General features: G+C 40.8%; 2 protein-coding genes across 2 annotated transcripts; one reads left to right on the plus strand and one right to left on the minus strand.

The window, feature by feature from the left end:
* The first annotated feature begins 2828 nt into the window (after positions 1–2828).
* Positions 2829–3323, plus strand: LOC121871314 (galectin-3-like). Its single transcript, XM_042373534.1, has one exon. It carries the CDS (start codon positions 2829–2831, stop codon positions 3321–3323), a length of 495 nt encoding a protein of 164 aa, XP_042229468.1.
* Positions 3324–5139: 1816 nt separating this feature from the next.
* On the minus strand, positions 5140–20008 carry LOC121871400 (ATP-dependent Clp protease proteolytic subunit-like). Its single transcript, XM_042373639.1, has 6 exons — positions 19879–20008; positions 16470–16652; positions 13608–13699; positions 8417–8609; positions 7255–7360; positions 5140–6892 (listed from the first exon to the last, which is right to left on the minus strand). Exons 1-6 carry the CDS (start codon positions 19912–19914, stop codon positions 6771–6773), a joined length of 732 nt encoding a protein of 243 aa, XP_042229573.1. The 5' UTR covers positions 19915–20008; the 3' UTR covers positions 5140–6770.
* Between the last annotated feature and the right edge of the window lie 1640 nt (positions 20009–21648).

Consider the following 21648-nt stretch of genomic DNA (forward strand, 5'->3'; position numbering starts at 1 on the left):
TGGCAAGAAATTTTTGGCACATGACACTAGGAAATATGCAGGGTCTGTGGCCTTTCTGTGGCATATGAGTCTCAGTCAGATCAAGGAAATGGGCTTTTGGGGATCTTCAAAAACTTTCAAAGACAGCCATCTTCATCTATCTCTGAGAGATGCTTCTAATGTGGTGGTGCTGGGTTCCCTCCCCCATTTAGTCAATCTCCACTACCAGGACCTTCTTCCTCATCAGAATAGTGAGTAAATTAACATTTTACCTCCCGGTAAATGTTCCTAATTTTGGAAAAGTTCAAAACGGTTTATAATATAATCGGGACCTCAGTCAGCGGAGCCTTGTATGCAAAGTCACCTCCCTTTCCACTTCCTGCTCGGGTATTCTTGCTGACGTCGCATTCAGAGCTTGAACAAAAACCCGTTTTTTTCTAAAAACCAGTTTTTGTGATATAGCTCGAATGCGACGTCCATAACTCACCCATCTCCACCCCTCGAGAGTTGACTTTTAATTACTGCTCTCTCTGAGGCAAGAGATGAGGTTCATGATGCGCATAGTGGGGGGTGAAGGAGGGGGTTTGAGAATTGCAATTAAGTGCCAGGTAGCGACATGTCCTCCTGATATTACTTATTAAGTAATTATTAGATGTTTTAATTGCCTGTAGGTTGCATTGCTGACGTCGCATTCAAGCTATATCACAAAAACTGGTTTTTAGAAAAAACGGCCTTTTTATAATCAAATTTTCCCGTTTCTGTGATCTAAATTACCCATTTTCTGTGATCAAAATTTCCCATGTTCTATGATCAAAATTTCCTGTGTTCTTTGATGAAAACTTCCCATTTTCTTTTATCTAATTTACAGTTTTCTGTTATCAAATTTTCTTATTTTCTGATCAAAATTTCCCAATTTCTATTGCCAAAATTTCCCATTTTCTTTGATCAAGTGTTCCTGGTTCTTATCAAAATATCCCATTTTGTATGGTCAAAATTTTTATTTTCTATGGTCAAAACTCCCCATTTTCTTTTATCAAAATATCCCGTTTTCCATGGTAAAAATTTCAGTTTTATATGGTTAAAAAAAAAATATATATATATATATATATATATATATATATATATATATATATATATATCTTGTTCTTATGGTCAAAATTTCCCATTTTTAAGGTCAAATTTTCCCATTTTCTTTTATCAAAATTTCTTGCTATCTATGGTCAAAACTTCCTGTTTTCTATGGTCAAAATTTCCTGTTTTCTATGGTCAAAATTTACTATATTGTATGGTCAAAATTTTACATTTTCTATGTTAAAAATTTTACATTATCTATGACAGTCCAGGGGAGTTCTAGTTGGATCTATTGACAAGGTTACAAGTGATCCTCTCTCAATGCCGGTCAGGATACAACTGCCCTGGCTAGCCGGCAACTGGCACCACCACACCTTAGCTGATGCTAAGGGTCCGAACTACCATGAGGGCAATTGACAAACAAATAACAAAAATGATCCTCCATACATTTCAGAACGTAATTACACAATACAATATGAACGTGACAGACATAATACTCCCACGCCCTGCAACTCAACTCCGTCATTAGTACTGGTCACCGCCAGTCTGCTCATCTTCCCAACTGACTCGTACCGTCTCCGACCTGGATCCACCTTTGCCCCTAATGAGAGCCCTAGGCGTGCCCTTTGAGGCGCTAATGCCCTTGTGAGCAAGGTAGGAAGATAACAGGTAGCCTCACGCAGGCCCATAGGAATTCACTAATTGGCAACTCTACTCCCGAGATCGCTAAGCCACGCCCCTTTTGCCACTTCATGCATTTGTAATATTGAGGTATTATTATCTGGTTCTACTGTTTGATGTAACTAAGTGGGCGGAGCTTAATAAGTGATGTCATCGCTAGCCAATCAGCGACGGATGAAATCCAGGGTCGCAAGTAAGATATTTATATTTATTTTATATATTTAATCAGTGGCTCCAATTAAATCAAAACAAAAAAAATCTCCATTCCATACATTTATTGTACAACTTTTAATACCATCATAAGCCTTCAAAAATACGTGTATAAAAATTTCATTTTTATTTTCATTAGCGTAGATCCTATGGGATTGAGGCTACCTGTTATCTACCTACCTTGCCTGTGAGGGCCTCTGGGGGCAGCACCGCCCCTGGGAGGTCCCCTGGGGGCGCTGATGCTCCTGGAATGGCCCCTGGAGGCGCCGTCGCTCCTGGGCGGGCCCCTGGGGGCACCACTGCCCATGGGAGGTCCCTTGGGGGGCGCTACCACCCCTGGGAGAGCCCCTTGGAGCACTACTACCACAAGGAGTGCCCTTCGGGCACCATCGCCTCTGGGAGAGCCCATGCTAGGGGCGGTGAGGCCCCCAGGGGTCCTCCCAGGGACAGTGGTGCCCTGCAAGGGGCGGCGGTGCCCCCAAGGGTCCTACTGCCTCACCCAGGTGTCCTGCCAGGGGCGCCACCACCTATGGGCCCTGCCAGGGGCGGTGGCGTCCTAAGGGGCCCTTCCAGCGATAGTGGCGTCCCCATGGAGCCTGGCCAGGGGCGATGGTGCCTCCAGGGACCCTGCCATGGACAGTGGCACCCATGGGCCCTCCCAGGGACAGTAGCACCCCCAGGGGCCCTGCCAGGGACGGTGGCTCCCCCAGGGCCCAGCTCAGGGGTAATGGCGCCCTCAGGGGCTCTTAGGGACAGCGATGCCTCCAGAGACCCTCCCAGAGGCGGTGGTGCCTCTAGGGGTTCTTCCAGGGGCAGTGGCACGCCCAAGGGCCCTCCCAGGGGACCTCACAGGGACGGTGGCGCCCCCAGGGCCCAGCTCAGGGGTAATGGCGCCCTCAGGGGCTCTTAGGGACAGCGATGCCTCCAGGGACCCTCCCAGAGGCTGTGGTGCCTCTAGGGGTTCTTCCAGGGGCAGTGGCACGCCCAAGGGCCCTCCCAGGGGACCTCACAGGGACGGTGGCGCCCCCAGCGGAGTTCACCAGGCGGTGGTGCCCTCAGGGGTCCTCCCAGGTGTGGCAACGCTCCTAGGGGCTCTCCCAAGGACAGCGGCGCCCCTAAGGGCCCTCCCAGGGGCAGCGACGCCCCCAGGGGACTTCCCAGGGGCATTGGCTCCTCCAGGGGCCTGCCTAGGGCCAACGGCACCCCCAGGGATCCTCCCAGGGTCGTTGGTGCCCCCTAGAGGACAGTCCAGGGGCAATGACACCCCCAGGGGTGGTGGCAACCCAGGGTCCTTCCCAGCGGCAACGAAGCCCCCAGGGGACTTCCCCGTAACCCGCCCAGGGGCGACGGCACTCCCAAGGTGGCCCTCCCAGGGACGGTAGCACCCCCAGAGTTCCTCTCTGGGGCGGTGGTGCCTCCAGGGGCCTGCCCAGGGGATCTACTTAAGTTCAGCTGTGCCCCCAGGAGCCTTCCCAGGGATGGTGGCCCTCCCCAGTGACCCTCCCAGGGGCAGCAGTGCCCCCAGTGGACCTCCCAGGAGTGGTGGCTCCCCCAAGGGCCCGCCTAGGGGAAACAGCGCCCCCAGGTGCTCTCCATAGGGACAGCATCGCTTCCAGGGTCCATTCCAGGGGTGGTGGTGCCCCCAGGGGCCCTCCCAGGGGCAGCAGTGCCCCCAGGAGGCCTCCTAGGTAAAAAAAATTGCAAAACCGAAAAATTTTGGAAAATTTACAATACTACACATTGCAAAAAAATGAAAAAAGGATCACAAAAATGAAAAAAAAATTGCAAAGCTATGTATAAAAAATGTTACAAAAAAGTATCCAAAATGAATTTTTTAGGCAAATATATATTTTTTAAATATAATGCAAAAATATTGAAAAAAGTTGCAAAAATTTAATTTTGGGGGCAAAATATGATAAATATATTGCATATGGTAATTTTTAAAAATTGCAATTTTTTTAGAAATTTCAGAAATTTTCAATGACGACACCAGAAGACATTCACATGATTTGACAATGAAATCAGCGGTCCCTGTAGGGCATCATGATGATGCCATTGGTCCTCACATGACATCCCACTGACATCAGAATGCACTTTCATGACATCAATGTGACATCAGACCCCATTATGTAGGTGTGGTTAAGTCAGCCTGGGTTGGGTTAAGGTTAGGATAGTTTCTTTAGCATACATAAAACTAATTGTTCCTGACCTTTAGTAAATTTTCCACCTTTTCAACTTTCAACAGAAAAGGGCGATACACTAACAAATGTCTTGATTTTTATGCCACCTTGAATATAATACTTGTTCACCTAAGGGTTTCTAAGTTAGATACTAACTGCAGTGCTGGATAGCTACCACAAAGATATAAAATCCCAGGAATAATAGTGAATTCTCATAAAAACCACAACAATTTTAATAGTTTTTCAAACAAGAAGACAAACCATGCAATTAAATATCTACAAAAATATCCACATGAAGAATCCTAGTACGGTATAAAATCTATTCACCACCTGCAAACACCACGAGAAAAACCAATACTGTACCATCAACACACCAGACGAACAAGTATAAACTAAATCCGATACACTGTAGAATCCCAGTTATCCAGCACCTTCAGGGATTGTGAGGTGCCATATACACAGTTTTTTCAGATGCAGTAATACCCCGCTTTACGCGGTTTCGCTTTACGTGATTCTACATTTACGTGGTACCTCGCCAGAACCGGACTTTCACTTTACGCGGTGCGTCTACTCATATACGCGGGAAGCGGCGCGGGCAGGATGCGCACAAGGTCGCCCAGTCATCAAAACATTACCGAGTTCTTCACCCACCACAGCCGGCCCAAGATAGTGATAGTGAGGATATGGACTTTGAGGGGTTTGACAAAGAGGCCCTGCATGCCTATGTGGTGGATAGTGATACAATTGATACAAGTGATACAGGTGAGGACCAATAATCTGCCCTCTGCCTCGGAACCAACCTCCCATCCCCGTGTGCCCAGCCATCTTTTCTCCTAATGTAAGTGTTAAAAAACCTAATATTATTGATATTTCTCTTAATTATTAATTGTGTGCATACCATCATAAAATTAAGATGTTATTTTTACTACAACATAGGTATTGTGTCTGAAAAGGTGGAGTTTGGGGTTCGGGCCAGTCTCTATTGGAATTAATTCCATATGTTCTGTTGTTCACTTTACGCGGTACCCCGTGGGTTCAATTGACCGCGTAAATCGGGGTACTACTGTAGTTGCATATCATTCTTAGAATCCCCCAATAAATCCTACAATGCACAGTGTTACAGGCTGGCCAGGCAAATTCATCTAAAAAAAAAAACTGACTTCTTTAACACTTATTTCACTCTATACAAATGATGTGGCCTAGAAATAAAGAAAATATAATATAAAACTAGAGAATAAGAAAAATGAAGAGCTTGGGTGTGTACTGTGTGTGGGATATGAACTACACTGACTCGTAAGCCCAGCCGCCATGTTTATTGTTACATGTAATCAGAGTTAGAAAGTAGTGAAATAAATTTACTTGAGTACCGTACTCAAGTAACATTTTTGGATATCTACTTTTTAAAAAGTAATAAATTTTTTTAGTACTTTTACTTAAGTATGGTTTTCTAATACTTTTACTCCAATACAACTGCAAATAACAAAAATCATTACTCGTTACATGACCCAAACAAACTAACAGATAGTTTTAATGTCTGTGGCAAACTAATAATATATTTTCAATTAATTAATTAATTAATTATTAACTATAGTAAGAGAGTTGTGTGGGTGGAGGGAAAGGTGTGGGGAGACACCATGCGGTCACATACCTAGAGGTCTCGTGAGGTCAGGTTCAGGTCAGGTGGCTGTGGCCATAACAGCGGACTTTCACCTTTGAACTTCTTGTGTCCATTAGCACCTTGACCACCCACCTCACCTAGCCTTCCCTCTTATTCCTCCCTCGCCCATCGAATCCCTCTCTTCTCCATCAATTAGAATCGAAGAGTGAAGTCACCACAGCCATACCCCAATTAGAGGGACAGTTCACGGTGGGTTTTAGTCAGACTTAGTCACCATGGAGGCAACAATCCACAAACTCCTCAACTGAAGGAGCTTTATAGGTACTTGGAGTGCCCAAGGAAGCAATGGAGCTACTGAGGTGTTTCCCGATATTATGTGACTTATCTGCTGCTTGTGAGCATCTGTTTAGTCATGCTGGACTTATTTATTATTTAATTAATTTATTACACCTCCGGGGGCAACAAGCCCAGATGCCTTAGCTACTTCACTCCTCAGCAGTTGCTTTAAGTTCATGAGGGATTCATTCTTCCTAACTTGGAGTACTGCTAACTTGGTGCCATTTAGTTGAATCTACTGATTGCCCGGATGCCGGATAACTGGGATTCTACTGTATCTTCATCCTCAAATTTCACCAAAACCTTGCATTAATTATTTTTCAAATTGTCTAGTCAAAAGCTGAAATGACACAGAGAAACTTTGTGTCATTTCATATATATTAGCCAGTTATCTTTATTTAAAATCTTTCATTAACAGAATCTTCAGGGTTTTTAATTCTGGCAGCATGTAATCAAAAAAAAATTAATATAAATATGCCAGCACCTGTTCTTTGTATTACTGTTGTACCTGAGACATACAGTATATGTTCATAGTGAAATAGATGCCACATTATCAACTTAGATAGTCCTGTCTCTGTCACAAAAGCGTCATGCAATTGAAAGTTTACTTTAGGGGAGAGAAATATAGTTTTCTGTACAGTATGCTGATTGTAATTCATATATTTTCTTTGGGTCAGCTTACACTCCATGACAGGTCACTCTGAAGGCTGAGGTGCAGTATCTCCTACTTTAGGTGGGCTGGCTAAGACTTGATCAATCAGCCCAATGTCTTTGGCCTCACTTGCTTCCATGAATTTGTCACGCTCCATCATCGGGGCTGTAATGAACATCAAGGTTTTAGAAATACTTATTACTGTATTTGAGTTTATCATATAATAGGCACTGCTAGTAATAACTAATTTGAATAAAATAAGTATATTTTGCTCTAATGCACAACACAATAATGTTGTTTTCTTTATTTTGTTAATTAAGAAATAAAACAAATTTCAACTGAGCTGGTATTTGTGATTGGAAGCAAAACTTGAGTCGTCTACTGGCAGACCATGAGTAACATGGATTATTTAGAACCCAGGAAACCGGAAAATCCTCAAAATAAGTTCAAACTTGGTGCCAAGGGTCCCGGATTTGAGGGTCTATACCTGGAGTGAGTTTTTAACTCTTCTATACATACAAACTTACCTATTTTTTCTAAAGCAAGGCCAGTATGTTTAACATATAAATTATTAAGCCTGTGCTTCAATCGCAAAATCTCTTCTACTTGTATCTGGATGTCTGTGGCTTGACCCTGTGGGAGAATGAGATCTATGTCAAGACCGTGTTTTATTACCACTGAAGGTTGGGTACAAGAGTTTATCTCATCTTACTTGATTTATATCTAATTTATTCTCTATGCAATGATTCTAACCTAACAGCCTAACCTAATTCCACCATCCCAAGGTTACACCTTGTCCTTGGAACTAAACTGAGGAATTTTTTAGTAATTGAAGACTAAGTTGAAAATAAATACACCATGTCAAAACACTAAATGAATAACAATGTATTGATTTAAGAAGCGAAATAATGAATGATTTCATGATAATATAATCTACCTTTGACATAGGAACTCCTAAGTCTAGTTTGTCTCTAAGTTTTCCTTCTCAAAAGCCCAGAGTGACTTAAACTCTTAGAGTTAACTGGAACAGTTTAAATGCTTTTGTTAAATGAACTCTTATAACATTGTTTAGTCATAAATTGGATATTCTAACCCCATGGTCCAGGTATCCAGCCAGTCAATGCAGTGTTACCCCAAGAGATAGGCTAATTTATTTATACTGTGAGTCCACGAGTTAACCTTTGCTCAGAGTACATGGGTAGGGTTACTACCACAAACAAATGCAAACTCAACAATGCAATTTGGATCAACACAATTGAATTAACTCTTGCAACTCAAATGAATATTTTATAGGCTTACTATAAAAATAACAGGAAATATTGTGGGCAAAAGCCTTTATTATTCCAGGATGTAATCACATTTTAGCTCATTTATGAAGTGAAGTCTGACATTGTAGATCCAGTGGGGACAACAATGAATGCTGAAAGGTGTGTGTGTGTGTGTGTTTCTACAAACACACACACATATATACAATACAGGTAAAAAAAATAACTGTCCTAAAGCCAAACACATGAAGGGAATATACTGTACAATTCTTTGCACTCGAGTATAAATTTACACCCCCCCCTCCTCCCCCCAGGCTTGCAAATGATATTCGCGGCCATTTTGTGACCCAAACCCCCATGAATTTTAAGGGCATGCTGTACTATCACCACTACAGCTATAGATATGAAATAAACCTGGACTAACCTGAGCTCCACCATGGGGCTGATGGATCATGATACGTGCATGTGGTAGTGAGTGCCTCATCCCTGGACTCCCAGCAGCTAGCAGTAGAGATGCCATCGAACATGCTTGACCCACACACCATGTAGCAATAGGAGGTTGGACATACTGCATAGTGTCATAGATTCCTAGACCAGCTGTGACAACTCCACCAGGGCTTAAAGGAAAAGGTTCAAACACAGTGATATCCCCATTAGCTGGAATAATTTGTGCAGAGCTCCTCCAGGAATGAGAGATTTCTGGGCATTGAGACGAATTTCTCATCCCTGGAATGTACAGCTAGCGAAAAAGTAAAAATTTTATTCACAGTATCTGTTCTAATTGTCTTAGAGAGAAGTCGTTTCAATAAGAGATCCTTAAACAGAATACTTTGACATAATATAATGATGGAGACTCAATTCTGTTATGAAAAATTGTAAGAAATTTTTATACCAGTCTATAAATTCAGTTCTAATTAGTTAGAAACACAATTTTGTTCCCAAAATAATTCCTGAATAATTTATATAAAAGTTTGGTTAAATGTATATACAGTAATACCCCGCTTAGCGCGTTTTACCGTATACGCGGTGCCTCGCCAGAGCCGAACTTTCACTTAACGCGGGTTTTTTCCACGTATACTCGGTGAGTGTCCGGCTCGAGACGCTATTTTTAGATTCACCCCGCCTGCCTGCCTGCTCTCGCCTCTCCTCCCTCCCTCCCGCCTCCCTCCGCCTGGGCAAGCCACGCTGTAAGGTTGCGCAGTGTGTGTCTTCTACTAACGTAAGTGTTACACCTAACTTTTAATTTTCCTAACCTAACCTTTATTTTTCCTAACCTAACCTCTTCTATATTACTTGTTTGTTCATACCATCATAAAGTTAAGATAAAATTTTTACTACAACATAGTTATGTGTCGTCAAAAAGTGGAGTTTGGGGGTCGGGCTGGTCTCTATTGGAATTAATCCCATATGTTCTGTTGTTCACTTAGCGCGGTTTTCACTTAACACGGTACCCTGTGGGTTTTATTGACCCCGTTAAGCGGGGTACTACTGTATATAAAAAAAAAACTATGTGACATGGGCCGTCAAATGAAGATACTTTTGGGGTGCGAAGCCGGGAACAATTATACACCGTAACCTTGCAAATTCGTGTTTCAGACATCCATTTATCTGCAAATCCATGCATTTTTCTGACCCTTACCCAATTACCATGTCTATCGATTGTCCGTGTTCATTTCAGAAAAAAATAAAAATAAATTAAATTTGTAACTGCCAAAAACATTATGGTACAGCAGGATCTCGGGTTTCGGCAGTTTTAGTTTCGCGATTCATTTTTTTGCGGTACAGGGAGTCCTCACTTAACGTCAGGGTTACATTCCTAAAAATGCGACGTTATATGAAACAACTTTAGAAGGATCAATTTTCCCCATAAGAAATAGATAAATACAGGAGTTACGTTCCCCAGCCTCCCTTTGTCCCATGAAATACATTACATATACAAAAAAACATTGCCATTTCTATGGAAAATAGTGAATACATATACTGTACAACTACTACGTTTGTATTGGTACTCACCGATGGGCAGAGGTGGGAGAGCGAGTGTGTGGTGGGTAGTGAAGCAGAGGAGGAGTGTGGCAGGAGGGGAGGAGTGTGGCGGGAGGGGAGGAGTGTGGCGGGAGGGGAGGAGTGTGGCGGGGAGGAGGGGGGGGCGGGGAGGGGAGGGAGGGAGGTGTGGAGGAGGGAGGGAGTGTGGTGTGGCGGGAGGGAGGAGTGTGGGCGGGAGGAGGAGGGAGGTGGGGGAGGGGAGGAGTGTGGCGGGAGAGGAGGAGGGTGGTGAGTCACTAAGACTCTGCGCCGAGCCGAGAAAGCATAGCGGGGACAGACGAGAGGGTGATACGCCATAGAAGGTAGTCCGTGACGAAGCAAAATGACATAGTATAGGATCACCAGGGACGTTAAACAAATTTTTGGTCTCTAAAGTTTAGCGACGTAGTACCGAAACAACATTAAGTGGGACGACGTTAAGCGCGGACTACCCGTACTATTAAAATTTCCAGCCTCTCATGATAGCCATTTTCATTACCTGTTCCAAGAATCAAGGGAGAGTGGGCATTGTCGTGGTCCTTTTATTATCCACCATCTTTATTTGTTTACAGCAGCTAGTTTGAATGAGCGAGATTCTTGTGTATTAACTACGAGTAGAGGTGAGTGATGTAAATGTTGGGAGCGGTTCTGGTGGTAATGACGGCCTTAGAGAAGGTGAGGGTGACAGTTGCCGTGGTCACCAAGGAAAGCCCCATGCCAAGCGTGACTACAAGAGATGCTTGAAATGATCAAAAGTGGTGCTCATATCTGTGACATCAAGCATAGGTTCAACTGCTCCGAATCCATCATATGTTCCGTTAAGAAGAACAAGGAAGCCTTAACTACTTCTGTGAATGTATTCTCAAGATTTTTCCAGTAACAGAATGTTCTCTGATACTTCACAATAAAACCTACTGTTTGTTATCACAGAACTTTACCTTCACAAGTGGGTGGAAAAAAGAAACCGTAAGCAGGGCAACCTGTCTGGGCGACAGATAAGGCATCAAGCACATGTTTATTACACTTCAGTTGCACAGAAGAAGCGCATCAACTCTCCACTACCAAAAAAAGCTGCTTTTAAGAAGCATTATGAAGTCAAGTTTGCCCACTACCATGGGGAGAGTGCATCGGCCAATGTCGTAACAGCACAAGATTATCCACCCATCTTTCAAGCACTTGTGAAAGAGGGTGGTTATTGCCAAGACCAGATCTTCAATTGTGATGAAACTGGCATTTTGTGGAAGTGCTCACCTAAGAGCACTTTCTTTGCCAAGGATGAAAAACAAGGAAGGGGTCTAAAGACTTCAAAGAAGATTTCATGAGGAGACCCCTGGTTGTTCACCGTGCTACCTATCCTAGAGCCTACCATCATGCCAATATGTCACAGCTCAATATTTATTGGAAAAGGATGAAGACCAAAAAGAAGAACAGCAAGCAACACAAGAGGAAGATAAACCTGGTGAACCTACAACACATCAGCTGATTGAGGTGCTCACAACCATCACACGTCTCGGTGAACAGCTACAAGAATATGATACCAGGCCTCATGCCCAGAACCATATCTGCCCTGTCATTGATAAGGTTATGGTGGAATATAAGGCCATGCACATGCCCTGTGTCAATGCTCGTCAGCCTGCTCTTATTACACGGTAGCTGCTCAAGGCCCAGACTGTTAATGCCTTGGCAAATATCAATATAGGAGATGATGATGGCATCACCGATGATGATATTGAAGTGTTGGGTGACTTACTGGTGGAAGAGCTCCCTCAAGACCTTGAGGGATTTGATGTTGAGGTTAGAGGAGGGAGCAGTAACCAGCCCTCCCTGCCTCGGAACCCATCAACCAGCCCCAACTGACTCCATCAAGGTAAGTTATTCTACAGTATGAGAGTATGAGTGTGTATAAATATTGTTATCAACAATATGTACAATATAAATATGTATGAATACATTAATGTCATTTTCTGGATGGGTTGTAGGTCGTTATAGGGAGGTTCGGGCGACTGACTGTGGAACAGATTAGATTTATTGACATGCACAATACTGTACAGCGTATTTCAGTGTCACTCGTTTCACGATTCTGAGTTTCACGAAGCTAAACCAGTACCAATTAGCTGTGAAACTTGAGATCCTACTGTAATGGGTGTGAAGGTGTGGGAAGTGAACGTGTGTGGAGGAGGTTGGTTATAACTAGTTAGCCAAGTCGCCAGCCCAGCCACCGCATTTATTGTTACATGTAATGAAATTACACTATAAAAGATGCTGAAAAATCATTACAGTACAAAGGCTTAGATATAAAAGAAAACATACTGTAATATAAAACTAAAGAATAAGAAAACTGAAGAGATGGGCGTGTACACAGTAAACTCTCGAAAATTTGAACCCCGTAAATCCGGATTTCGGAAAATTCGGACAAAAAATTTGGGGGTTCTGGGCTAAGAAGCCTCCCCAAAACAGGATGAAGGTATAGTTTTAGACTTAAAGTTTTCATCTTATAAGATGTCACAGACTAAACTTAGCAGAATATAACTTGCATTGCTGGAATTCATGCGAGACGGCGAATAATTTGAGTAGACATCACACAGTTTGCACGAGATAAAATTTTTAGTCCTTTAGTGTAGTACATTTGAGTACAAAGTGAGCACAGTACAGTAATATTTTGCTCAAAATTATGGCTTTTTCACAGGAAAAGATCTGTATAACTAACCCCAGGATAATATGTACTGTACTGTATTTTGGTGTTTTTTATATAATTATTTATTGTTTTTATACATTTAGTACATTTGCCAGAAGATTTGAACAATCAGCTTTTTAGTCCAGGTCTTTGAGGGTTCATTGTATGTGGAATGTGTGAGTGAAGGCGGTCGGTTACTGGGCTATAACTGTGTGGCCGCGCTCCCTCCCAATGTGACATCAAGGCATACTCACAACCCATGTGGCAGCCACATGTCTGTGAGTTAGCTGGCCGACTGCCAGAACTGTGTGTCTCGTTGCCCAAAGGATGGTTTGAGTGTGGAAGGAGCTATATTTTGTACATAAAATATGTGCTATTGAATTTTATAATATGCCATGTATCGATTTTCTTCTATATCATAGCAATAAATATGGCAGCTCATCCTCATTGTGTGCGGTATTCAAACTTACAATTCTAGGTGCCTGTGCCTGGAAAAATTACAGGATGTAGGACTTTTTCCAGGTTTGAGAGAGTCATCTCATTATCAGGAACTCTCTCATCCCTAGAAAACCTCTGCAACAACTGTTCTGGCTAACAGAGATACTGCATCACTGTACATTATGGACACAAAGGCCTATGTATCAAGATCCAGGATAATAATCAAAGGTTGCCAGTAATGTGCAAAAGAAGTAAATCTGCTTATTTTTCCCTTATTTTTTAAAAATTTATTACAAATATGAGATTCTTGGATTTCCTGATCAGTAGTGCTTTCCCCAACCATGAGAGGGCACATCAGATTATCAGCAGGTTATTAACAGTGAACTCTTCAAATAACTCCATTATCACTTTCATTAGTTGTGTCAAGTCAAGTGCGTTGTGCTCGTGGCAGTAACAGGCTACAATCAACTGGAACACTTACCTGTTTATGTACATATGAATAGGTTTCTTGGTATTTTCAGACTGTAGAAAGAGTAGCTGCGCAATCACCAAACTTGCTATGTTATCATCTATCTGAAATAATAACACAGTACATATACAGTATATATATCAGAATAAACATGCATGTTTTCTTCATAAATCAAAGTGTGGGCTCAAAAAAAAATCAGTACTGTACTTCAAAATTTTATAGAGATGTTTCTTAAATCAGGGTCTAACCTTAATTACAACACTGTACAGTACAGAACTGTATGTATTGAACAAAATTAATTGACTCAGAACCCCAATGATACTGAATTACTGTAGCAAAGGTTCAGCATAACTGAAGAGTCCAGGAATACTACTACATTTTCATATTTGTTTACAAAAAATTATTTCTACCACAAAATATTATTTTTAAGGGAACGTGCTGCCAAATATGGAAACCTTACGATGATGTCATATTAAAAACAAAAAGTAAAACCAGTCAAAATAGCATTTAATTTTTTGTGCATACTGTCACTATTGTATTTAGTTATGAATTGCAAAATCTAATTATTCAGCCAAAGGATTAAATAAAACTATTGTGCAAAAAAGGCAAAAACAAGAAAATAGGAAATGGTAAGGCAGTCCCGTAACATTGAAAAACCACATTTCAAGTTCTATCATTCCTTCTACTACCTTAATAACCTCAGACAATTACCCAATGTTAAATACAAACCCTTGATTACTATTAAATATTATAAATGGTGAAAAGTGATAGACAAAAAGTGCAATCAAAAGAATACAGTACAGTGTACAGTACTGGGTGTAGATGGAAGCAACAAATATGGTGAAAGTTATTCAAAATATAATATTAAATTGACACAGTTAAGGTTTTGTTTTGTTTTTAAGCAGATTAGCCCACCCAGGCACAAGTCACTGACTCACAGTGGAGCTTTGGGGGGCAGGGGGGGATGATGATGTGATGATGATGAATAAATAAAACTTATAATAAAAATAACAATAATACTATAATTATTAAAGAACCATAAATAAATACAAAAATGAAAAAAAGAAAAAAGATCAGGAGTGAGAAACGATATACTGTATATATGTTGTGTTGTGAAAGTAAGACAAACAATTGAAACACTGTAATTGTCGGTAAATGTGGCAGAAAGTCAGATGAGCAACCTGGGATTTGGTCACAATTTTTGTGATGCCATATGGCAGCAGGGTCTACCATTAGACAACACATTATGCTTCAGCATTTTCCCAGGCAGTAGTACCTCTCTGTTTGATAGCTGCCTACAACTACTATCATCAAAAGTTAGATCATTTGACAGAATACCTTGAGGAAATACATGTACATTCCAGAGTTGTAAAGTAATGAAATAAATTTACTTGAGTACTCTATTCGACAATAATTTTTAGGTATCTCCCTCACCTTTCTGTTACACGTCAGTTGCCCTTTGCATATCCCTGTACCTAAAACGAATTTCAAAGAGGCTGTGATCCCCCCAAAAAATTTATGTAAAGCAATTTAGTATCTACTCATCAATTAGAATCGAAGCGTGTCGTTACCACAGTCACACCCCCAATTAGAGGAGCCATGCTACTGCATGATGCATGATACCTGTGCTGACAGTTCACAGGGAGTCTTAGTCACACTCAGTCACTATGGAGGCAACATTCATTCACAAACTCCTCAACTTACGAAGCTTGATAGCTACTTGGAATGCCCAGGGATGGAATGGAACTACTGAGGTCTTTCCTGACATTATGTGGCTTATCTCTGAAGCTTAACACCCCACTACCTGCATTTGCTGCTTGTGAGCATCTATTTAGTCATGCTGGGCTTATTATTTAATTAATTTATTACACCCCAGGGGGGACAAGCCTGGTCACAAGACCATACAGTCAGACAATAATACATTGGTACTCGTGTCTCGCCGGACACATTATGACTTGTGGTATGCAGGCAATATTGATAAAATTTTAAGAACAATGGGAGTTAACACCCAACCAAAGTGTGGGTAGCGTACAAGAATTAAATCTAAATTGTTACGAATAAGTAGGTAGTGACATAGTGACTCTCCCTGTGGTAGGAGGTCCCTGACAATGGGACAATCAAGGCAATAGTGTTGAAGGGTGTTAGTGATGGGACAGTTACAGAGTTTGCAGGAAGGGAAGTGCTAGTCATTCACCACCTCAGATAGGTCATCATCCTAACCTAATGCAAGCAGAGACAACATTATGTCTGCAGTCCACGTTGACATTACTTGTGTGGATAAGGACGAAACAGATCATAGTGTTGGAGGGACATATTTTCAGCCCATTCTCCATCCCTGCAATGGATTGTAGGGAGAAGAGCGGCTGAACATATTCTCTTTCGGTAGGTCAGGCTGGGCTTAAATTTAGGCCTAAAAGATCCTGATTGGACAGCCGTAATTTTGAGAATCAGTTATGCTATGTGTCTTGTATTTTTATCTTTAGTTAACAATTTTTTATAATTTACTGTGGATTAATTTTAATATTAGAGACAAATAATAATTTTGTTGTTACTTTTTACTTTCAGTACTTGAGTATTTTAAGAATGAAATACTTTTTTTACTTCTACTTGAGTACATTGACATTTGGATACTTTTACTTCTACCTGAGTAACATTTTGCAAATGTAACAATACTTTTATTTAAGTAACAAAATCCAGTACTCTGTACTAGTTTTACAACTCTGGTACATTCATAACAAGTGACACCAGGTCATTCATGTGAACTTGGTGAGCTAAAGTAGCCAAAGCTGATGACAGCTCCCACTACATCATTAAGGACAAAAGAAGCCCTTGGCCTCATCTATTGAATTATACAAAATGTAATCGTGAACTTACTGGCCCCATGATGCAAATAATCCGTTCCTTCAAAAGACGAGAGAAGATATCATAGGCACGTTCTCCTCTTCCTGTCTGTTCTATTACAATAGGAATCATGCCAATTGTCCTCTTTGTGATGTGTGAGTTAACAGGTGGATGGACAAGGCATCGTGAGGTCGGGTGGTAAAGACCACTACTAGACTGCAAAAAGAACAAATGGTCAAATACTGTACAGTATTCATATTCTAGTTCATTAAAAACAGAGAAAATGAATCCATCACATATTAACTTTAACAAAATTGTCGTTTTCTCTTACCTCAAAGATGTTCTCTTAATTTTCCTAGACCAGAACATTTTAACACTATAAGTTACAACATTTTCAGTGCAATAAAAGAGCTACCTGCACTTTATTGGATCATGACAATGACAAGACATACCTGTAATAAACTTTAATTTAGCTATACTGTACATTATAATCACTGTAAGTATCTACTATAATTACAATACCTGTATAATTTGAAATGAAACAAGAATATTGGAAAAACTGAAAACCAATATCAACTGTAATTGATGGGAGGAAAAAAAGACTAAAAATCAGGGCTTGATGTAAAATATTGTACCATTGTATGACCGAGACTAGAAATAGGGATTAATGTACAATATATGACCATCAAAATTTATTGGTTAAAAACCCAAGTAACCCGCCATATTAAACAGAAAATATTTATTTTGATATGTGGTACCAATGAAAGCAAGTGTGTTGAAGCATTATGATGTAATTTTACGTTTTTTCTTTTTGTTGTGAACATGAGAGTACGCGCGGATCAAATACTGTAGGTCGGTTGTAAATATGCAGTGCAGACAACAACACAAGTTGACCGGGCAGATTTTTCAAAGGCATATTTATGGTAAATAATTAATTTCTTCCATAATTTATGAGAGCACCGCTATGACCAGAAGGAGTTGTTCGATTACATACATTTTTTCCACAGATGTTCTTATCATTATACAGTAGTAGGTATTTTAAAAGAGCCAACAACTTTTTATTTTTATTAACTTTATTTTATTTTATTTTTACAGTTTTTCTCTATCTACGACCATAAATCACCTGTTGTGGGCAGGGCATGAAGGATGAGGGAAATTGTGGGGTAAAATTTGGTGAAAAACTGATCACATGACACAAAAATGAGGGAGCCACGAATTACCCAAAAGTATAGCAAATAAGGGTAAAATCTTAACGAATATCTGATATACATACACAAAAAATGTTTAATAATATTTTTAGTGTACTTTTGTAAAAATAATTTGTAAGATGAAATAATAAACAGCGAAAAACTTTCATTATTGGTGAACGCTAAATTCCAAAGAGTTCGTGAACGAGGGAGATAACTCAGATCCATCGTGATGCACTTCGCTAACCTAACCTAACCTAAAGAAAAGTAAATCCTACGGCTATGTTAAATACCCCAAAGTAACAGAAACATCGGCAATTATATCTCCATTTTGGATAGGTGACTCTTTGGAATTTAGCGTTTTTCGCTGTTTATTATTTCATTATTTTGACTACATTTCAATGAAAACATTATTAATTAGGTTTTATTGATGTAAAACATATATTCATTAAGATTTTACCCTGATTTAATATACTTTTGGGTACATTTTGGTACTTTTGGGTAATTCGTTGGACTGCAAAAATGATGTCTATACATGATTTGTAGGTGAAGAAATTATTTATTTACTGTAAATACTCCTCCGAAAATCAACCTAGCCACAGTGTCGTCTGTTTGAATTGAATTGAAACAGTTTATTTAGCCAGAAAAAAAACACAGATACAGAGTGGATAATAATAACAATATTAACATGGCTGAGCCAGTTGAGAACCGACCCGCTCTCAGGTCCGCAAAAAAAGTAAATTACACCAAGACGCTTCAACAAAGTTGCTTTCATTGGTACCACATATCAAAATAAGTACTTTCTGTTTAATATGGTGGGGATCTGCTTACCAGCTAGCAAATTAGGAAGGTTAAGTAGGTTTCTTTGGTAAGTTAGGTCAGGTTCTATTAGGTTCTAGTAAATGTCATTTCTTTTAAAACATTTCCTTTAATAAGAAATCTGGAAAAATTAATAAAATTGAACAACTCCTTCTGGTGTCAGTGGTGTTCTCATACAATACCACTTCTTCATGTACAAGGCACATAGAGACATCCTTTCAGTGTCCTATGAAAAGATTTTTACCGAACAAGTATTTTACCCTGCAATTTACCTCATCCTTCATGACCTGTCCACTACAGGTGATTTATGATCATAGATAGAGAAAAAAAAGACAAATACAGGGGTATTAAAATAAAAATTTGTTGCCTCTTAAAATACTGTATTGGTAATTTCTGGGAACAGTAATACAACCATAAATCACCTGTAGTGGACAGGTCATGAAGGATGAGGGAAATTGCAGAGTAAAATACTTGTTCGGTAAAAATCTTATCATAGGACACTAAAAGGATGTCTCAATGTGCCTATGAAAGTCATATTTGGTCTAAACGCACACAAATACACTAGAAAAATATATTTTTTACTTTCCAACAGAGTGAGGGTGCGCTTATGCAAATTTACCGCTGTCACCAGCACAACAATCACACTAAGTTAACGAGCTGCATGACCCAGTGTCAAGGAATAGTCCGAGAGGACCGGGAAACTCACCAACTGCACTGGCTAACCATTACCCCGGAACACGACCTGCAAATTGATTAACATCCAGGTTCCCAATTACTTTTTACTTTTACTCTCTTCGCCACTGATCGGCTTGTTAGCCGCTTGGGCGATCGGTCATGTCTCTGTTACACACTGTTGGCAAGTACTGGGCATGCACCGGCTCCTGAATGTACCTGAACCCGCTCCAAAGTTGGTCAAGTCTTGTCTTGAAAGAGCTCACACTCGGTGCCGTCACAACACTCTCTGGTAGATTGTTCCAAGAGTTTACAACCCTCACTCCGAAAAAGTTCGCCCTCACAGTTTTCTGGACTTGTGGCTTCTTCAACCTTGGGCTGTGACCCCTTGTGGGGCGAGCGTCCACCAGCTCCAAGTAAGGACACTCAACTGAGTAGTGCCCCCTGAGATGCTTATACACCTCACTAGGTCCCCCCTTGCCAGTACTCTGGGTAGACAAGAAGCAAATGGCATAAAGAAACTTGCCCATAGTTTCACCCTGCTCAGGGATAGAACCCGGGTCCACTCGCCTGCGAGGCGAGCATGCAGACCATTACAGCACAGGTCACCCTATGCAGCATACTACTGTATAGTCCCAAGCACTGGCCCAAGTTAGGTGTACGCCGGTAACTGGTCCCATGAGGTATTTAGAATTAACATAATGCAAAATTACTAGAATTCTGGGTGGATGATACTTGAAGTAGTGGGATCTCCTTCAACTTACAGATATTAAACGCTGGAGTGGCCGTAATAAAGACATTTTGTTTCGTTCTTGTGCTCACGTCCGTCTCCAATAACATAACAGCCAAAGTGTTCAGTCGCATTAAATGTTGGCTAAATAACTATTTCACCTCTTATGGTGAATTTTGTCTTAAAAACTATACTTTTTATAATTTTATTATATTTATAATATAAAAATTGAATATTAAAGTATCGGTATGAATGATTAATTAATCTAAATGCAGAATTATTTTTAGAGTGAGGGGAAAAGTCCAAGTCACAAGCCACACTCGGACACCGTAAACATCAGTGTAGCCAGTCCCTAGGGTTTGGCATTAACCTTGGGAGCTAAAAATCTTTTCTTCAAAATCTAATTATTCTTGGGATTTGTTCAGTCCCACCTTCATATTTTACGATCACTATACTGTATATATTTCATGATTTATTATATTATGCACTTAGCTTTTTGCCGTTCGGTCTGTTCAGGCAAATAAATTATTGGGTCTTATAAGAAGGTCGTTCAGATATCTAGACGGTCCGTCCCTCGTAACGATCTTCAGGAGTGAAGTGCTTCCCCATCTGGAGTACTGTCACCCCATCTGGTCCCCGAGATATGCTAGGGACTGTCAGTTGGTTGAAAATGTTCAAAGGAGCGCCTGAACTTGCCTAGCTTATACTACAGACGGGCAAGGGGGGACCTAGTGAGGTGTATAAGCATCTCAGGGGGCACTACTCAGTTGAGTGTCCCTACTTGGAGCTGGCGGACGCTCGCCCCACAAGGGGTCACAGCTCAAGATTGAAGAAGCCGCAAGTCCAGAAAACTGTGAGGGCAAACTTTTTCGGAGTGAGGGTTGTAAACTCTTGGAACATTCTACCAGAGAGTGTTGTGACGACACCGAGTGTGAGCTCTTTCAAGACAAGACTTGACTAACACTGGAGCGGGTTCAGGTACATTCAGGAGCCGGTGCATGCCCAGTATTTGCCACCCTCACCCCTGTAAATCAAACCAAGTGTGTGTGTAATGATGATGAATTGCCTTATAATAACTGGGGATCATTCAACAGCATCAATCATCATCATTATTCATCATCACCATCATTATCATCATCATTCATTATTTATCATCATTTATCATCATCGTCGTTATCACATATACGCCATCATTATCGTCATCATTCATCATCAGCATCATCGTCATCACATATACGCCATCATTATCGTCATCATTTATCACCATCGTCGTCATCACATATACGCCATCATTATCGTCATTATTCATTATTTATCATCATCGTCGTTATCACATATACGCCATCATTATCGTCATCATTCATCATCATCATCATCACACACACCACACATTACCACCCCTCAGCCCTCTCCCCCGCCCGCCTTGACTACCAGCAGTGTCAGTTGGTACAAATTAGTGGTTATTTCGGTTCGTTTACGCCATTTTGTAGATTTTCTCATAAAAATAAATATATCGTAATGTACCAAATAAAAATCTTTGTTTGGCATATGCAATAAATTCTGATTATCTACATAACATTACGTGTAATTTATTCAGAATGTATTCATCATGCAGAACCTCTACCTATGGGAATATGTCAACCTGTCGTTTGTATCATGAGTTCTGAGTGGCTGGTCACCACAAACGAAGCGCTGAATCAGGAGTCGAGCTTGGAGCCACATTTCTCTGAACCATCTGTGATTTTTGTTGATCAGCTGAATAAAAAACGTTTCCCATTATTTCCTGCAGAAGCAACTCAGTTCT

This window comes from Homarus americanus, unplaced genomic scaffold (assembly GCF_018991925.1).
Source record: "Homarus americanus isolate GMGI-L3 unplaced genomic scaffold, GMGI_Hamer_2.0 scaffold45698, whole genome shotgun sequence".
Taxonomy (NCBI): domain Eukaryota; kingdom Metazoa; phylum Arthropoda; class Malacostraca; order Decapoda; family Nephropidae; genus Homarus; species Homarus americanus.

Excerpts from the sequence above, each read along its gene's own strand:
- LOC121871314 (XM_042373534.1), top strand. The coding sequence starts at position 2,829 with ATGGCGCCCTCAGGGGCTCTTAGGGACAGCGATGCCTCCAGGGACCCT.
- LOC121871400 (XM_042373639.1), bottom strand. The coding sequence starts at position 19,914 with ATGTCTTTATTACGGCCACTCCAGCGTTTAATATCT. Across the intron at positions 13,700-16,469 it reads TTATTTGCATCATGGGGCCA|ATAGATGATAACATAGCAAG; the intron begins GTAAGTTCACGA and ends TTATTATTTCAG. Across the intron at positions 7,361-8,416 it reads AGCCCCATGGTGGAGCTCAG|GGTCAAGCCACAGACATCCA; the intron begins GTTAGTCCAGGT and ends ATTCTCCCACAG.